Genomic DNA, 16,402 nt, shown 5'->3' on the forward strand with positions numbered 1-16,402 from the left:
CTTTTTTACCGTGAGTGGGATCCGGATGGGGTGACGTACGGCGGCGGCAGTCGTATCATCACCACCAACTCCAATTTAATATATTGGTATAGATATAGATATATCCGGTCTTCCTCCGAGATACGTACTAAATAATACTAATTATATTTTGATATGCTTGCATGTCGTATCTTACAGGGAACCAATCAAGTTAGAGTACTCATCGAATTATGTAGGGTGTGCTGCTTGGTTCGACGAACATGAACTAAAAAACCGGTTCACACCCCGACCCTGGCCAGATTTTTAATTAAAGGTGTTTTAGCCTTTTTCTTTTGGCGTTTCAGAAAATGTGAAAACAAATCCTGAGGTGTGGAATGCTATGAATTGGAGACCTGCAAAATGACAGGAGAAATTGATTTATCGCTTGCGTTGTTTTATAGGTAGTTGTTTCCCAGTCGATAATTATAGTTATACGGTTAAGATTTTTTTTTATACTCACTCCGTCTTATATTAAGTGACGAAATATTACATGTATCTAGACGTTTTTTGTGTATAGACTATAGATACATCTATATTTAGACAAATTTGAGTCACTTAATATGGAACGAAGGAAATATATTTGCATGAATCTCAATGACTGAATAATGCGAATTAATATTAGCGCCAACTTAAAAATAGCTTTTTGCCAAAAAAACTTAAAATAGCAGTTATTATATCTCAATCGTCTTAGAAATTGCAAAACCTAAAAGGAACACAATGTTTGATCCGAAGGGGCTTGGCTTTAAGGTTCCATTCATACACTTAATGTACTGCCACCGATAGAGTTCTAGATAGTAATCCATCTGACAGAAACCTGTTGTCGATGGAGGATGTCGGGTTATATTACTGAAGACCGTCAGATAATCTTCTGACAAGAATAATTACTTAATTAATTAGACCAGTATGAAGAAGGTGTGTTATCTGATGGTGGGCTTATATTAGTACGACGAGGTTCTTTACCTCGTCTGTCAAGGAAGAAACCTCGGTGAGGCCGCTCCCAGCGCTCGACTCTTGGCTCGGAAACATAGGAAAAAGGCTGATGTGGCGTTGCAGTTATTGTAAAAAAGCAAAGAAACGATTCTTGTGTAAACAACGTCCCATAACTCGGTAACCAACGCACCTACTCTCCTTGATCCCGTGCGGCCAGCAGTTCCTTTTCCTTTCTTCCCCGATGGAAACTGGCCCAACTCCAAATCCTCGCTGCCAGAGCTCGCTGCTCGTCCCGCAAATCCGCAATCGGGCCTCCACCGTCCTTGCCGCAGTTCTCCTCCGCGCGCCCTCCCCTTGATGCACCAATTCCGGCCACCCTCCTGTCCAATTCCCCGTTTTTCCTCTGCTGATCTCCGTCGCAGCACACCCCGGCCCCTTCCATCTTCCTCGTTCCCTCATCCAGAAATTAGATCGCAGTAGGGAGAGGTTTGTGGGCATGTGTGCTGGATCTGGCCGTCGGGCGCCAAATCGTTCTGGTTTCCTTTCGTCTCCTTTCTGGCAGCGTCTCGTCGAGTTGGGCTGCTCTGCGTCCTGCTTCTCCACGGAGGAAGCTGCAGTTTGTTAGCTGCTACTCCGTCCCAATCTGTTAGCTGTTTAGCTGCAGTTGGAGACTTGGAGTACTTGGCATTGTTAGCTTGGAGTTGGAGTACAATGCCAAATCTATTCGGTGAACTTTTGCAATTTTCACCGCCCCAATCTGTTAGCTGGAGTTGGAGTATTTGGCATGGTTTGTGTGGTCTAGAGGAAGCAGCTACCTAATAAGAATGCAATCTGTTAGCTGCTATTCGTTTTTGTTTGTTGCCCAAACTGCTCCCGGAAGAGACTTCAGTTTTGCGTTCAATTTATAATTTCAGTTAGTACAAACTACTTTTATGTGTTAGTTCGTGTCACAAATAGCATGATTTATTTGTATGAAATGTTTTATATGTTGGTTTGTGCCACAAATATGTCACAATGTTGAGGTGCAAGTACTAATCCCAAATCTTATTAATTGTAATCTCAAAAGAGACAACATATAAGAGACAATGCATTAAAAAGGTTGTCTTTTAACATTTTATTGTGAGTTAAAAACCACTTCTTAAGAGACTGTGCATTGGGAGTGGCCTGATATCTCTTCGACGACGACCCAACTATATATGTCAGGTTAAGACGATCCCTTCTTATACTCGGCCGGTGTGCATGGCTACGCAAGCCATCCTGATGACCTGATCGATCCTTGTTCATGTGTCTTGTCAAAGATCAGGTGATGTGGACGGCCAGCAGGCCACAACATATAGTATTCAACTGCTCGTCAAAGAAACGTCTTCGACATCCAACGAGATTTCAACGGGCAATGCGGACGGCGGGCGCTGATCCCGACTCTCAAAATTACTCCGTACTAATTAAGCTCCAACCTACGTAGCAGCAGTGGTGACTTGGCGAGAAGTTGTCTTATTTTGCGAAGATAAAATCATAGTGCCCTGGTTTGAGCAAAGTGCAATACCCAAAAGGCAAAAGCAATGACACGTACGTTAGCCCGCCAATTATTGACCGACGGGGATCGATTCAGACATTCGGTATTAAACTACTGGAACATCAATATCGGAATGCTCGATCGAGCCAAGATCATCTCTAAAAAATTCGATCAGATGAGATTGTACGTCCACTAACACCGAATTAACCCACCAAAAACGCCAAAACACAGACGAGCTGGTTCGAGTGCATTTGCGAATCTGGATGACCGTTGGATGCCCGATCGGACGGCTCATCAAGCCATGGAAATTAAGGCGCCACCTCATTGAAATTAAGGGGCCCCTTTCTGGCCGTTAAATGCACCAGCGAATCGATCGGGAGCCCCACTGAGAGAGCTTCCGAGCGATGGCCGCTGCTTGCATTGCGTTAAGCAATATTCCAACAACCAATCACAATCAATATCAAATTATTATATCAACCAACTTAATTGGCCCATCGATCAATCCATCATTTCGGTGCAGTTGTAGTGGTGGATAGATTCGTCACGACATGCGCGCGAATTGAAGCTGCATGCATGTGGAGGTGGTGGATCCTGCATGCAAAATCTGCATAGATGCATGCCACGAGTGAGTGGGTGGGGAATAAAATTTAAGCTACGGCCTGATTTTATGGGTGAAGCAAATACAACTATTCTCAATTTCGCACGATCGAACTTTGACGGACATAGAGAAGCAGGCCTGACGGTTCAGATGGGCCGGATCAATTCGCCACAGTTTAGCTCATCGGTTTCTTTTGTTGAAACACAAGATCTGCTCGACGCGTCGGCCTTAATTTCTTTTGCTAACTGATGAGCCGATGCCCGATGCTGAAGCACGTACGGTACGTTGGTGGCGTTAGGCGTCAGTGCGTAGTTTAGCTGGGCAGGCAGGGGCAGCCATGCATGCAAAATTGCAAATGCAGGTGAGTTGGAGTTTTCCGGGTGGTTAGCTAGCTACCCAGCAGTCCCAGCTAGCCGTAGCAACCCCGGCAGGTCGCCGTCGAACGTCCCATACGTGCCGCATGTGATCGCTGGGTCGATCATTATTTTTCTTCTTCTTCTGCTGAAGAACATTATATTATCGGCGGCGACCACCTTTAATCTGATTTTTTTTTTGTTTTTTTGCGTGTGCACGGTTCTAATTATTACTTACTCTGTTTCAAAATAAATGACGCAGATTATTATAAAATATATGCAAATTCAAGTCAGAGAACACATGCACGCTGGATCGAACTTCATCAGACAGCCCGTCTAAATGTCTAATTAGTCACCACTAGAATTGCATCTATGTTTAGCAAACTAGCTAGCCTATGGACCATAGCCTTTTGTAGGTGTCTTGGTACACGAACGTACTAGAGCAAATTAAGCAAAAAGAGAGAGTAGGTACGTACGTGTCTGTTTCGATTGTGCTAGATCAAAGCAGCGCCATTAAGAACCGAACGTACCTAGATCTAGGACTTTGATTAATCAGAGCATTCCATTCTAGCTCCATGCCTCCATACTGATCTCTTTTTTTAAGAACTGAGAGTAGCTCATATGTGCCTCTTCCTTTTTCTTAATAAGGATGTGGCTTTATTGATTTCATGAAAAGAAACTGACCCACATCGAAGGACCTTGGGAAACGAACATTAATAGTCTCCGATAAAAGGAAAAAAGAAGATTGACGTATCCGTATCAGGGCGGCAGCAAGGATGCTAATTGCTATGGCTTCATGCGTGCTAGCTAACCACATTTGCCGGCCCATATATGCAAGAACTCATCCCGGTAAGACTAGGCCCATCTAGCGGAGCAGACCGCTCAAAGCTGGGCTATCTATGCGAAATTAAAAAAAAAACATCACATTAGGGACTAGAATTTCACATAGGTACCGGTATACGTTTTAATTGCTAAAAATCACCGGATTTATTTAACCCATCGCTTGCTAGCGTCTCAGCCCGTTTTTGACGGAGCGGGTCCACCGGTTAGTCCAACGTGGCATGCCAGCATGGCAACTGACTCTCTCTCTCTCTCCCGAAGCTCTGGCTCCTTCTCTGATTCCTCTGCTTCCCCAACCGAAGCTCCTCTCTGCCATGTAGAAGCCGTTCCTCCGGCCGCCGCTCCAGGAGCCCCGCCGCTCCTCGCCGCCCGCCCGCGCCGCCTCTCGTGGTGCCCGTGCCTGCCCCCGCAACCACACGGCGCCGCCGGCCCCCACGTGCCTCTGCTCACGCCTGCGCCCGCGCGGCGCTGCCCGCCCCCTCGTCGCGCCGCTCGCCCCCGCTCACGCTGCCCACCTCGGCGACCGCGACCACGATTCGACGGACAGAGATGCCACACGCATGCACGCAGGCACGGGGAGGCCGATGGAGGCGAACAACTAGGCAAGGGGGGGCCGGAGGCGGCCCTTGACGAGGAGATGCGGCAGCGTAGGTGGAGCACCGTGGCGGGGGCGCTCGAGAGGACCGAGGGTGAGAGCGACGGCACCGGCAAACGCACGGGGCTCGAGGAGGAGGCGGGTGAGCGAATCCGACGGCAGCGGCGCTTCGACAGAGACGAGGAAGACAAGGTTTGGGGCGCGCGCAGCGTCCAGGAAGAGCGGGGTAATGGTCGACTGCTCATTGGGATTGTGGTTCAGTTGGATTGCCATGGTGGCTTGCCACGTTGGCCTGACCGGTGGGCCCTTCCTGTCAGTTTTGCGCTTATTCGCTAGCAACCGCACGCTAAGGCTTCGTTTGGACGTTGATATTGGGAGGCTTGGAATTGAATTGGACTCAATACCAAATCAGCCTTGGCATCGAAATGGACTCCAATACCAATTCTGTCGTTTGGTTGCAGGTGAAATCGCTAGTTGGAATTGGATGAAATTAGGAAGGGATGGAATAGGGAGCGAACGTTCGCTCTCTAGCCTTCTGGCGCGACGGGTAAAGTTATCAGCCTCGCAGAACTAAAGTTGCCATCGTCACAGACTAAAGTTGCCGCCCCATAGAACTAAAGTTGCCATCTCACGCAACTAAAACGTTTGCTTCATAGTCTTCTAGCGCGACGAGACAAATTGTCATCCGTATAGAACTAAAATTGCCACCTTCACAGGCTAAAGCTGCCACTCTAAATAATTATAAGTTGTCATCCACGGACCTAAACTTGCTACCCCACAAAGACACGTTCCCAGCCATAATCTTTCCGATCGAATGGCCAATAGAGCGTTCACTCCGAGAGACTAAAAAGCGAACGTTCACTCATTATAAATCCCGAATTAAGAATACCAAATTTCGTTTGGATGTCCACTATACTGAATTGCCATTGTAAGGTGCAGAGAGGGGCTTGAGTGGAGAAGACGGGCTTCAGCGGAGGGAGCGGCCGACGAGATGTGGACGTGTGCGCCGGCTTCGTTCCTGCGCGCGCAGCCGTGGTAGGCGCTGGTCGGCGGCTCGCCGGAAAAGCAGCGGTGGGGGTGGGGTGCTTCGAGGAGGTACTTGGGCGCGGTCACAGCGACTCCACGAAGACAATGGCGGGGAAGGCGAGATCCAGTGACGAGAGAATTAGTGGCGATTCCTTCGCCGGAGCAGTGGGCAGCGGAGCTCGGATTCGAGCTCCCGGGCTCAAATCTGTGCGGGAGGAGGGAGGGAGTTGAGGGAGACGATGGCTCGCGGCAGTTGCAAAAGCCAACCCGGGCTGGACGTGGAGATCGAGGTTCACCGGAGATCGTCGTCTGAGCCACCGGAGAAGAAGAGGGATATGTGGTGCTCGTCGAACGATGAACCGAGAGGGGAAAGGAACGAGAGGTTCGATTTCATCTGATACCGAGCATAACCCCTATGATCTGGAGATGGGCTATTTTAGTTGGCCACAATTCCATACTGCCTCCGTTCCATAATATAAGTCGCCACGCATTTCGAGGTGAAATTTTGATCATCAATTAGAATAACAAAATGTGAATTATGTGTTATAAAAATTATACCACTAGATTCATATCTGAAATAAGTTTACGACGGTATAAATTTTATAATACACAACTCACATTTTTTTGTCTAATTGGTGGTTAAAGCAAAATTTTAAAATGCGTGCGTGCCTTATATTATGAAACGGAGGGAGAATGGTATTTCGGCCCAATTCCAACTCATAATTCCCAAGCCATCCAAACACTAGAATTGGGCCATTCCAATACCAATTCTCAATTCCTAGGCTGAATACCAACATCCAAACGCAGTGTTAGTCTAATCCAGTGGTTTTTAGTAAATAAAACGTAAAGTGGTACCGAAATGAAACCCTAACCCCTAATGTGGTAGTTTTTTCTTATACTCTATCTAGGCTCCGGATCGCAATGAGAACCCGAAACCCGATTACCCGACGGGTCTAGACCCGATTAGATACGGGTCTGGGAAAAAAATCACACCCGCGGGTTTGTAAACAGAAAAAAATCGGACCGGTCGGGTCTGACGGGTCCGGTCTGATATAGCCGGACCCAAACCCGCGTCCCCGTGTACCCGCTTTAAGATATGCCGACCGTTGCAATTTGGCCCAGCCCATTAACTTATCTAGACCATCATCACTACATCACCCCCAGCCGGCCAGGCCCCAGTCCCCTCGTCTCGGTCTATCCCTCCTTATCCCCATCCCTCGTCTCGGTCTCTCTCTCTCTCTCTCTCCCAATTCCCAACTATGGATCTCCCTCCCGATCCCCATCCCCACCTCGATGGCTCAGGCTCCATCTTCCCTAGGTCTCCCTCTCCTGATCCTGACTGCAATCGGATGCCACCGCCGCCGCCTCCTCATCCTCTGAGCCGCCGCTGCCTCATCACCCTAGGCTGCGGTAACGGCCCTGCCTCCTCCAGCCAGGCTGCTGCGGCGCCTCCTCCTGCCGGTTGCGCACCTCCTCCAGCCGCCGCCGCCGTCTCCGCTCAACTCCGGTCGAAGATCCAACACCGGCGATGGAGAAGTGGTCATAGGACCTGATTGCTTTTTTCTTTTTTAGTTCGGGATCTTTTCTGTAAAAGTGCACGTCCTGTTTGCAATTTTCTTTGTTTTTTCTTCTAAAAGTAACCGGGTCGGGTATACCCACGGGTCCGGGTTTGGTAAATTTTTAGACCCGGTACCGGTTACGGGTCGCGCTGAGGGTGGCCGGGTCCGGTATGGCTGGACCCGGCCCCGAACCCATAATCTAGGCTAATCATTAGCTTGTCCCACGCCTAACAGGCTTTTAAGCCCAGAACCCTAGACATTTGGTGGATAGCCCAGCAGGCAACTTGCGTTTCCTTTTTCTGCCCAAGCAAAACGACAAAATATCGGGCAACGGGACGCGCCACAGCACTCCCAAATTACAGAACATCCTTGCTCAAAAATAACTACGGCTATACATAGGGGTATACTGTATTTTTTGTCATCTGCTAGAAAACACAACTACATAGTGCACCAGAAACACATTTATTTTTATTGGACATTTTTTGAACAAATAACGAATGCGTACAGCAACAAAGCATAAACGAACAAATAACGGATGCGCACAACAAAGTGAGTATCCCAACATGCATGGGAAACAAACAACAGACTTTTTCGATATCAACAAAATATTGCCCTGTTGCCAATTGCCAAGCCTCACTCCTCTTCTTCCTCCTCTTCGAAGTACTTGGCGGCGTTGTCGGGGTCGATGTCGCTGCAGAGCGGCAGGTCGGCCGGCAGCGCCTCGAGGCTGAGGTTGGCGTCTCCCAGCGCCCACACCACCTCCTCGAACAGCAGCCGGTTCCCCCTCGGCGTCAGGTGCAGCCCATCCCTGCAAATAACGCAGCCAAAATTCCAAAAATCTTGTCATCCCTACCAAGATTCATCAGCGCATGATCGGAAGCAAAACAGAGGCAAGTAAGTAGAGTACCTGAGGAATGAGGTCTCCCAGCCGGGGAACATCTGCATCCGGGACCAGATATCAATCACCCTAAGCCCGCACTCCACAGCCACTTGCACACAAGCCCTTGCATACTCCCCCGTGGCCTGGTTCGTCCTCTCAGGAAGCCCGGACCCGTCCCCGCCGCCGCCGCCGATGAACCGGAGCCGGCCTCGCTCGTCCACCGGTGGCGGCGTGACAAGGATAACAGCGGCGGCAGGCCACCGGTCCCGGAGAAGCGCGCAGATGGCGCGGAGGTTTTCCCTGTACTCGCCGAGTGGCACGTACTGGAAGGCGCTGGCGCGGGTGGGGAGGGACGCGTCGTTGGCGCCGAAGAGCACGGTGACCGCGGCCACGGACGCGCTCGGGATGCCGGTCACGGCGCGGGCCAGGACGCGGGCCGCCCAGCGCGTGTTGTAGCCGCTGTACCCGCGCAGGATCACGTCGGCGGAGCGGGAGTAGTGGTTGGCTAGATAAGCCCCCCAGCCGCCCTCACCGAAGGATTCCTCCGTGATCGAGTCCCCGAACAGCACGATCGACGGCCTCATTTTGCTTCGAATTCGACCTAATCTTGTTCTCGTTGTTCCTGGCTGTGATCTGAAGCTAGGCGTGAACTACGACGATGATGGTCACGGCCGGATCGGCATGTGGGTTTATAAAGACGGTCGAATGGCAGCTGCGGCTGGCTGCGTATGCGATTTCTGCTGCATGGAGGAGTGTGGCCCGCCTGATCAATACGTCACGTACGACGTTTGATTGGGGGCAGAGAATGTTCTGATGAGGTGATGTCTGTGGCTCAGTACCTCACGGTACGGACAAGCTGAGTGAGTGCCTGATGAGTATCGAAGTTCGGATGCCCTTCTTCCTGCTCTGATCATATGGCGGCAACACACGCCTCTGTTCCGATCATTTGCTCTTCATTTGTTCTGTCCTCTCTGCTCTGCTTTTCTTAGAGACGTGGGCCGACGGGCGCCGCAAGCCCCACCCACCTAGCACGAACCAGTTGGAGGCCCAGTGGTTTGTCCAGATACACCGGGCGCGTGTATATCCTTTCCGGGTGGGCCTAATCTGTAGGTCGGCTCGGTTTACGAGGGGCAAACCGCGAGTCGGGGGCATGCACCTGTCTGTGGATGGATGGGCGCGCGAGGCTGCGCCTGTTGTGCCGCCGCCATGGTGGACCGGCCCGGATCCCGGGGAAGGGTGGGCGGGGGCCGTTCACAAACGGTCAAGCTAGCTGCGTGCACGCGCCACCGCATATGGGCCGCGTCCGGACAAGATCGAGCTCGCCTTGTCCTGCGCATGTCCCGTGCTCTCTCCATAATGACTCCATCCTATACGTATGGCAGTACTCCAGTTTGTTTTTGAAATTAGTATTAAATGAACAACGAGACAAATTATTTGTTTGTTTGGTTTTTCTTTCATAGTACACTACACCACGTTCCATGTTAGGAGATTTTTTGAAAAGCCTCAAAATGATAACAAAATGCCTTGAAAAAGGTTTGGAGGCTTTTTAAAAAATGATAAGGATATTGGAGAAGGGGAATGTCATTTCAGACAATTAGAAAAAAAGCCTCCAAATATGTCAACAAAGGCTCTTTTAGTAAAAGCCTTCAATATGTATGGCATTCTTACAAATGACTCGAATTGTCAACTAGACTTCACAAAAGATTTGGTCCACCCCGTCAATTCTTCCTATACGCTCTCTCCCAGCTCATCTCCGATCTCATCTCACTGACCCACCATCCATTTTTTTGGTATGTTTATATGATCATTATATTACCTATTTTATAGCTAACACATTTGCTAATTAAGGGACGTGACCCATGGCTTTTATGGTAAGTTCCTGATTTTCTCTTGCCTTCTATTATTCCTATTGACTTATAAATTGGTGGGATATTTTTGTTAATTGGCGATGTGGGACTAAAATTACCATACTCCATGGGTGGTCTCATCGACACCCCATCCTCTCGTGCGCCGAAGCCCGAAGGAGAGCAGCGCATGCGCCGGCTAGCCGGCAGCAGCAGCAGTGCCTCCGCGGAAGAGATAACAGCGGGTTCGAGATCTGCCAAAGGACAATAGAGGAGAGCAGCCGGTGGCCTCGATCCGTGGAAGGAACAACGACGGGCGGGCAGCAGCCTTCGCGGAAGGATTGAAGGCGGCTCAGGAGTTGCCTGGGGACGGCAGAGAAGAGCAGCCGAAGGCGGCGGCAGGGGCCTCTGCGGCGTGCCTCCATTAACACGAGCTCGGGGCGGCAGAGGGGGGGAGGAGCGGGGGACTTCCGTACGGACGAAGAGGAGGGAGCGGCTCCCATGGGAGTGCAGGAGGGCGGGTGTCGTCGCACGGGGTTCCGACACCAGGGGCGTGCGGTCACGGCCCTCTTTTAGATTCAGCAGGGGCGTTGGGGATCGCCCCGGCGATTGCCGGCGTGGCCGATAGTCCTTCGCGACCGGCGAAGTGATGTACCCGGAATGCACACAAACCAAGAACGCACGCACGCACGTTTTTACCCAGGTTCGGGCCACCCGGAGGTGTAAAACCCTACGTCCTGCCTGTCTGAACTAGTATTGATTATGGATCAAGTGTTTACACCTCACCGGGGGAGGGTCCCCGGGCTCTCTCTTTTCTTGCTAAATGCTCCTTACTACTCTCGGACTAGGGCTAGCTGTGAACTATGAGTCCGTGTAACCGTGTGACCGTCGTACCAACCCCTTTGACCGCCGGCGGGGGTCCTCCTTTTATACTCAAGCGGATGCCACAGGTGCCACGGTGCATGCACTACAAGTGTCGAACGGGGAGCCATACAACTCCCTCTCGATGAGCTGGTGGCACGCATGGACGCCACATCCGCTGCTAGGGGTCTAAAACCCTATAGTAGGATTGGACAGCCACTGTTTACTTGATTTAGACGGGTAACGCTCCTCCGTCGGCTCATTTAATGAGCCGTGCGCCTCACTCCTCGCCCTGGTGGGGCCGTGCACCCCACGCCCGCCACGCGCCCGCGTGGCGCTGTTGATCTGCTCGCTAGGCCCCCACCCTTGAGGCGGGAGCCTGTGCCCGGGAACCCCTTATCCCAGCAAGTCGCTCCTCGGAAAGGGCCCAGGCCCAACGCACCCGGGAACCTCCCCCCGGGAAGCGGCTTCCCGGGAGGTGCCCCGGCGGGAATATTCTCCGAAGCCCCGCTAGTCCTTCCGGGCTGGTAGCTTGCCGGGCTGCTCGTAGCTGCTGCCCGGGACGGAACCCTCCCGGGAACTCGGGGACGGGGCCCACGCGTCGCGCAGCAGTGGTATCCCTGGTGCCACTGGTGCGACAGTAGCCCCCGGGCGTGGGCCGGCATCACCTGTTCCCAGATGAGTCGTCCCCGGGTCGGTTGCCGGGCTATGCCCTCAACCGACGTGTGGGCCCCGATTCGCCTCGGGCCCGCGCCCCTTCGTTGCCCCGTGTACTACGCCGTTACAGACGGGGCAGTGGGCGCGTGATTTCCGCCCTAACTCCCCCCTTAAATAGGGAAGTTAAGGCCACTCCGCGCATTACTTCTAACGATTAGGAGTTATCCCCGCGCACCCGTAGGGTACGGAACCGGCCGTTACCAAATGACCGGGTGTTATAAGGCTCTTACTGTTGCCAGAAGGGGAAAGACACTCTGCCCCCCCACAGCCTTCGTCTTCATCCTTTTTCGCATCTCGCACCCCAGCGCTCCTGCTAGCTTTCGCCTTCATTCCCCATGGCACCCCCACCACCAGAAAGGGGAAGGAGGTGTAGGTCTCGAAGAAAGCCGCGGCCAGCAAGAGCAAGGCGGCAACCAAGGCAGCCGCCGCCAAGGACGAAAAGAAGCAGGCTATGCGGGCCACGCTCGCTTTCTACCACCCTGGCTACAACGGCGAGGCACTGGAGAAGGTCCGGCATGCCGTCGCCTCCAACTTCAACGAACACGGGGAGACGCTGATCTTCCCGGCGGGCGTCGAGCACTAGGACAACGACTTCCGGGTGTTTGCGCGCTTCCTCCTCACCGGCCTGGTGCCGCCCTTCTCACTATTCCTCCACGCATTGATGGAGTCTTACCAGCTGCGGGTGGCGCAGCTTCACCCCACGTCGTTGTTCCTCCTCGCCACCTTCCAGTTCCTCTGCGAAGCGTTCATGGGAGTGATGCCGTCGGTGGGGTCTTCCGCCACTACTTCTACCCTCGCATTGACAATGCGAAGGCGACGTCGTCGGGGGTGGTGTTCCACGCCCGCGACCAGATGAAGTCTAAGTTCATCGTCCGGTCGGGGAAGAAGATCGAAAAGGAGTGGCAGGGCGATTGGTGCTGGGTCCGAGTGGAAGACCCACAGGAGTTCATCCTGTCGCCTACGGAGCTGCCGCAACCCCAAAACGGCTGGCAAGATAGGTACCACCGTGACGCCGATCTCCTCCCCATCGTGGAGAAGATCAAGGCGCTCCGGCTAGCGGGGCTCACCGACGTGGACGTGGCATGCACCTTCATCCACCCGCGTATAGCGCTGCTTCAACTGCGTTCTCGGTCCGCGTGGATGTACACGGGCCCCGGGGACAGGACACGCCTCTAGCAGGATGGCGTGGACTTGGAGACTCTCAGGACGTGGGTGAGGGGAATCTCCGGCGAGACCTTCCAATCAACAAAGTTCCCGCCGGGGGTCTCCTCTCTTCATGCCGGTGTTGCAGCGCTCAGCGACATCGTCGACGCCTTCCCGCCCTGCAACGAGTGGGGGTTGATGGACGACACCCCCACTCGGGCCCCGCGCGCTCCCCTGCCAGCACCCCACGAGAAGCAGGTGCTCGAGGAGAGTGGGGGCAGATCCGAGCCCAGCTGGCCCTCCCTCCAGTCGCTGGACGATGAGGCGGGCCAGGCGGCTGCATCCCTGGAAGTCGTCCCCGTGGACGACGACGACGAGGACAGCGACAACAAGCCCCTGATCGTGCGGAGATCAAGGGCGTTTGCAGCGGCTGCGGCCGTCTCCTCGACGGCGACATCCGCCCCAGGAGCGGCCACCAACCTCGCGGCGGCGGCCGCTTCAGGGGCGCCCGTCGGTACCTCGGCGGCGTCCACGGCCGCAGGGGTCGCCGGAGCTTCAGCGGCGGCTTCCGCCCTAGCGGCAGCCGCCAGCACAACAGTCGTAGCTACTCCCGGGGCGCCCGTCGGTACTCCGGTAGTGCCCGCGTCCGCAGGGGTCGCCAGAGCCTCGACGACGGTTTTCGCCCCAGCAGTGGCAGCCTCCCCAAGGTTGGCTCCTGATACCGCGTCGACATCACCATCGATACCCGCGACACTCCGGGTCACGGCGACCCCGCGGGCGCCTACGGCACCGCCCGCTCAGGGGGTCTTCCGGGGCTTCGTGCTCCGGCGTAACCCCCCGAAGTCCAATTTGCCGGCGGGTGCCAGCAAGAGGGGGAGGAGCGACTCCCCACCGGCCACACCGAGCAAGTAGGCGCGCGTGGACACTGGCGGCGCCGCCGATCCGACCGACACGGGGGCCAGTGGGGCCGCCACCGTGCCTGCCGACGACCCAGCCCCAACGGGGGCGGGGCCTGCAACTGGTACGGCTCCTTTGTTTCTCCTTGGCTGCATTTTTTCAGTTGTTAGTTAATCATATGAACGTACCTTCTTTTGCTTTGAGCGGCAGCTCGACCGCGGTAAGCCTTTCGGAGGCTCCTGCCGGCGCAGGCGAGGCGGGAGAGGCCCCCCTCGCAAGTCTGTCTGCCGCGCAAGGTAACCACCCTGGTCGCCCTTGTCCGCTTCTGATAGCTTCCTTACTTGTCGATCCTCACATTTCTTATCGTCATAGGCACGAGCGTGCCTGCACCTGGAACGGGCGCGAATGTGGTTGATCTTGATCCTGTCGTCGAGATCACGGGAGCGGAGGAGGAGCCGGAGCCGGCTCTCACGTCAAGCTCCGCCGCGCCAGAGACAGTGGCAGCGATGGCCACTGCCGCCACTGGAACTCACCTGCCGCCCAGTAGGAGACAGCCCCTGCCGGGAGCAGGGAGGCTACCCCAGCCCTGGGGTTCCCGGGCGCAGGCGCAGGGGAAGCTGCCGGGGAAGGGCAGCAGGATCCCCTGGAGCAAGCGGGCGACCCCCCGCACAGCCCTACATCGGCAGCGGGGGCCTCGTCGTCCTCGGCTGCTCTCCCCAACACCAACCTCGACACCCTCGCCGGGCTAGCTTGGAATCCAATCACCTGGGATCAAAGCATCTTCGAGCGGGGGCACCGGTTCCTGGACGCCGTCAGGGACCAGCAACAAGCCTTCGTCACCTCTTTCAACGAGGTGAGGGAGCACCACGCTGTCGCCAAGAACCAACTTGGCGAGGTGCGGGAAGCCGTGGAGAAGGAGCGGCAAGAGCTCTCCCGGCTGCGCGAGGAGATTTGCCTCGCTAGGGAGGAGGCGCGCCTCGCCTGGCAAGCCTTGGAGAACGTCGAGGAGCCGGTGGTCCCGGAGGCTGAACTCCACCGGCAACTGGAGTCCCAGTGCACGAAGCTTCAGGGGGAGCTGGACTCGATGGCGGCAACCCTCGAGGCGACCAGGAAGGAGCATGCCGAGGTGCTGGCGACGGCCCAGGCCCGGCTGGACGAGAAAAGCGACCTGATCGCCAACTACCGCGGCGAGATTCAGGGCCTTCGCATCATGCCGGAGGTGCAAGTCAAGGCTACCGAGGATGCGGTGGGAGCAGCGGCCTGGCACGAGCTCCAACTTGTCTCCGCCAAGGACAGAGCGGCCAGGCTTGAGACCGAACTGGCCGCCGTCCGGGAGGAGCTCGCTAAGGCCGGCAACGAGATCACGGTGAAGACCGCGGAGCTCGCGGCGATGGAAGACAACGTCCGCAAAGCCAAAAAGGACGCGCACGACGTCTGGATCGCCCAGTACAGCGCCAACGAGGTCGCCAACTGCGCCCGGGAGGTTGCCAGGACAATCCTCCCGCGGATTCATCTCCGGGACCCGGAGTTTCCCTTCGAGTCCCTGTTGGACGCTTGGTCAGACAGCGAAGATGAGCCCACACACACCCAAGCGGTGCGCGAGTTCGTCGACGAAGTGGTCGAGCGGATGCAGATGAAGCCGGAGCCCGAGCCGTCCGCCGAGCCCCCGGCCGAAGACGGCGGCAACTAGTTGCCACAGCCCCCAGCCATCATTGCTACTTTACAATGTATCTCCTTTCGTTAGTCCTTTCCTGCAAGTGTGGCGCTTGGCGCCGTTTGAACAATTATCTTCCCATTAGTTTGTGTAATCGTTCGACTCTTAGACAATCAAGTTCTTTAACATGTTCAATTTCTTGTTCTTTGTTCCCGGTGCTGTCTCGCGGAGCGGGCCTACTAGCCTTTGCGTGTTTTGCCTTGTGTTGCAGGGGACTCGCGCGCCTCACCCTTGACCAGACCAGGGACCCGGGACGGACCCGCGGTGCCGACCTAGGGTCAAGCGGTAGCGGGGAGCCACTCCACTTGCGGGGTAACTACTCCAAGCCGTGCCCGTCCGGGACGGACCCGGAAAGCCACACGGGGAGCGCACTCCCCCCGCAGGTGTCCTTCTAACACTCCAGCTACGCACAGGATCCGAGGCCACACCCGGCGAGACAGCGCTCAATTCCATTCAGTTCTTAGCGAGTTCAACGTTCATGTTCAAGCACTTAGCTTTTTCGTCCAGTCCGATGCCTCGGGACGCTTGCCGGAAAAGTGCACCTGGAGCATTGCCTTAGTAGGGACCCATCTGCGGGTACCTGTTCAAGGAAATCTGCTTTGAGGGATGCGGCAGGAACATCGAGGCAGGATCGCCGCCGGCGGCAAGCGCCGACGACAATGCTACCACCGCGCTCATGCAGCAACCCTCGCCTTCAGGGGGGAAACCCTGGCCTAAGAGGACTCCGCCTCGGGAGCTGCCGCAAGATGGCTATAACGTCCTCGCCGCCAACTGCACCTCAACTGGAGCGGCAGGCGCGGGTGGTGAGGAAGTTATAGCCTCCCGGCGGCGGCCCCCGCATCCGGAGAGACCTGGTTTTTCTGGGGAGCTCGTCCCGAGGGGTGCAGCAGCCCTCGCTGCCCGGGAGCAAGACT

The 16,402-nt window shown here is 54.9% G+C and overlaps 1 protein-coding gene across 1 annotated transcript; it reads right to left on the reverse strand.

The window, feature by feature from the left end:
* Window positions 1-7,878: 7,878 nt before the first annotated feature.
* Window positions 7,879-9,033, reverse strand: LOC100835488 (GDSL esterase/lipase At5g45920). The gene is made up of 2 exons (XM_003561039.2): window positions 8,340-9,033; window positions 7,879-8,240 (listed from the first exon to the last, which is right to left on the reverse strand). Exons 1-2 carry the CDS (start codon window positions 8,894-8,896, stop codon window positions 8,066-8,068), a joined length of 732 nt encoding a protein of 243 aa, XP_003561087.1. The 5' UTR covers window positions 8,897-9,033; the 3' UTR covers window positions 7,879-8,065.
* Window positions 9,034-16,402: the final 7,369 nt, after the last annotated feature.

The sequence above is a fragment of the Brachypodium distachyon genome, chromosome 1 (genome assembly GCF_000005505.3).
Source record: "Brachypodium distachyon strain Bd21 chromosome 1, Brachypodium_distachyon_v3.0, whole genome shotgun sequence".
Taxonomy (NCBI): Eukaryota; Viridiplantae; Streptophyta; class Magnoliopsida; order Poales; family Poaceae; genus Brachypodium; species Brachypodium distachyon.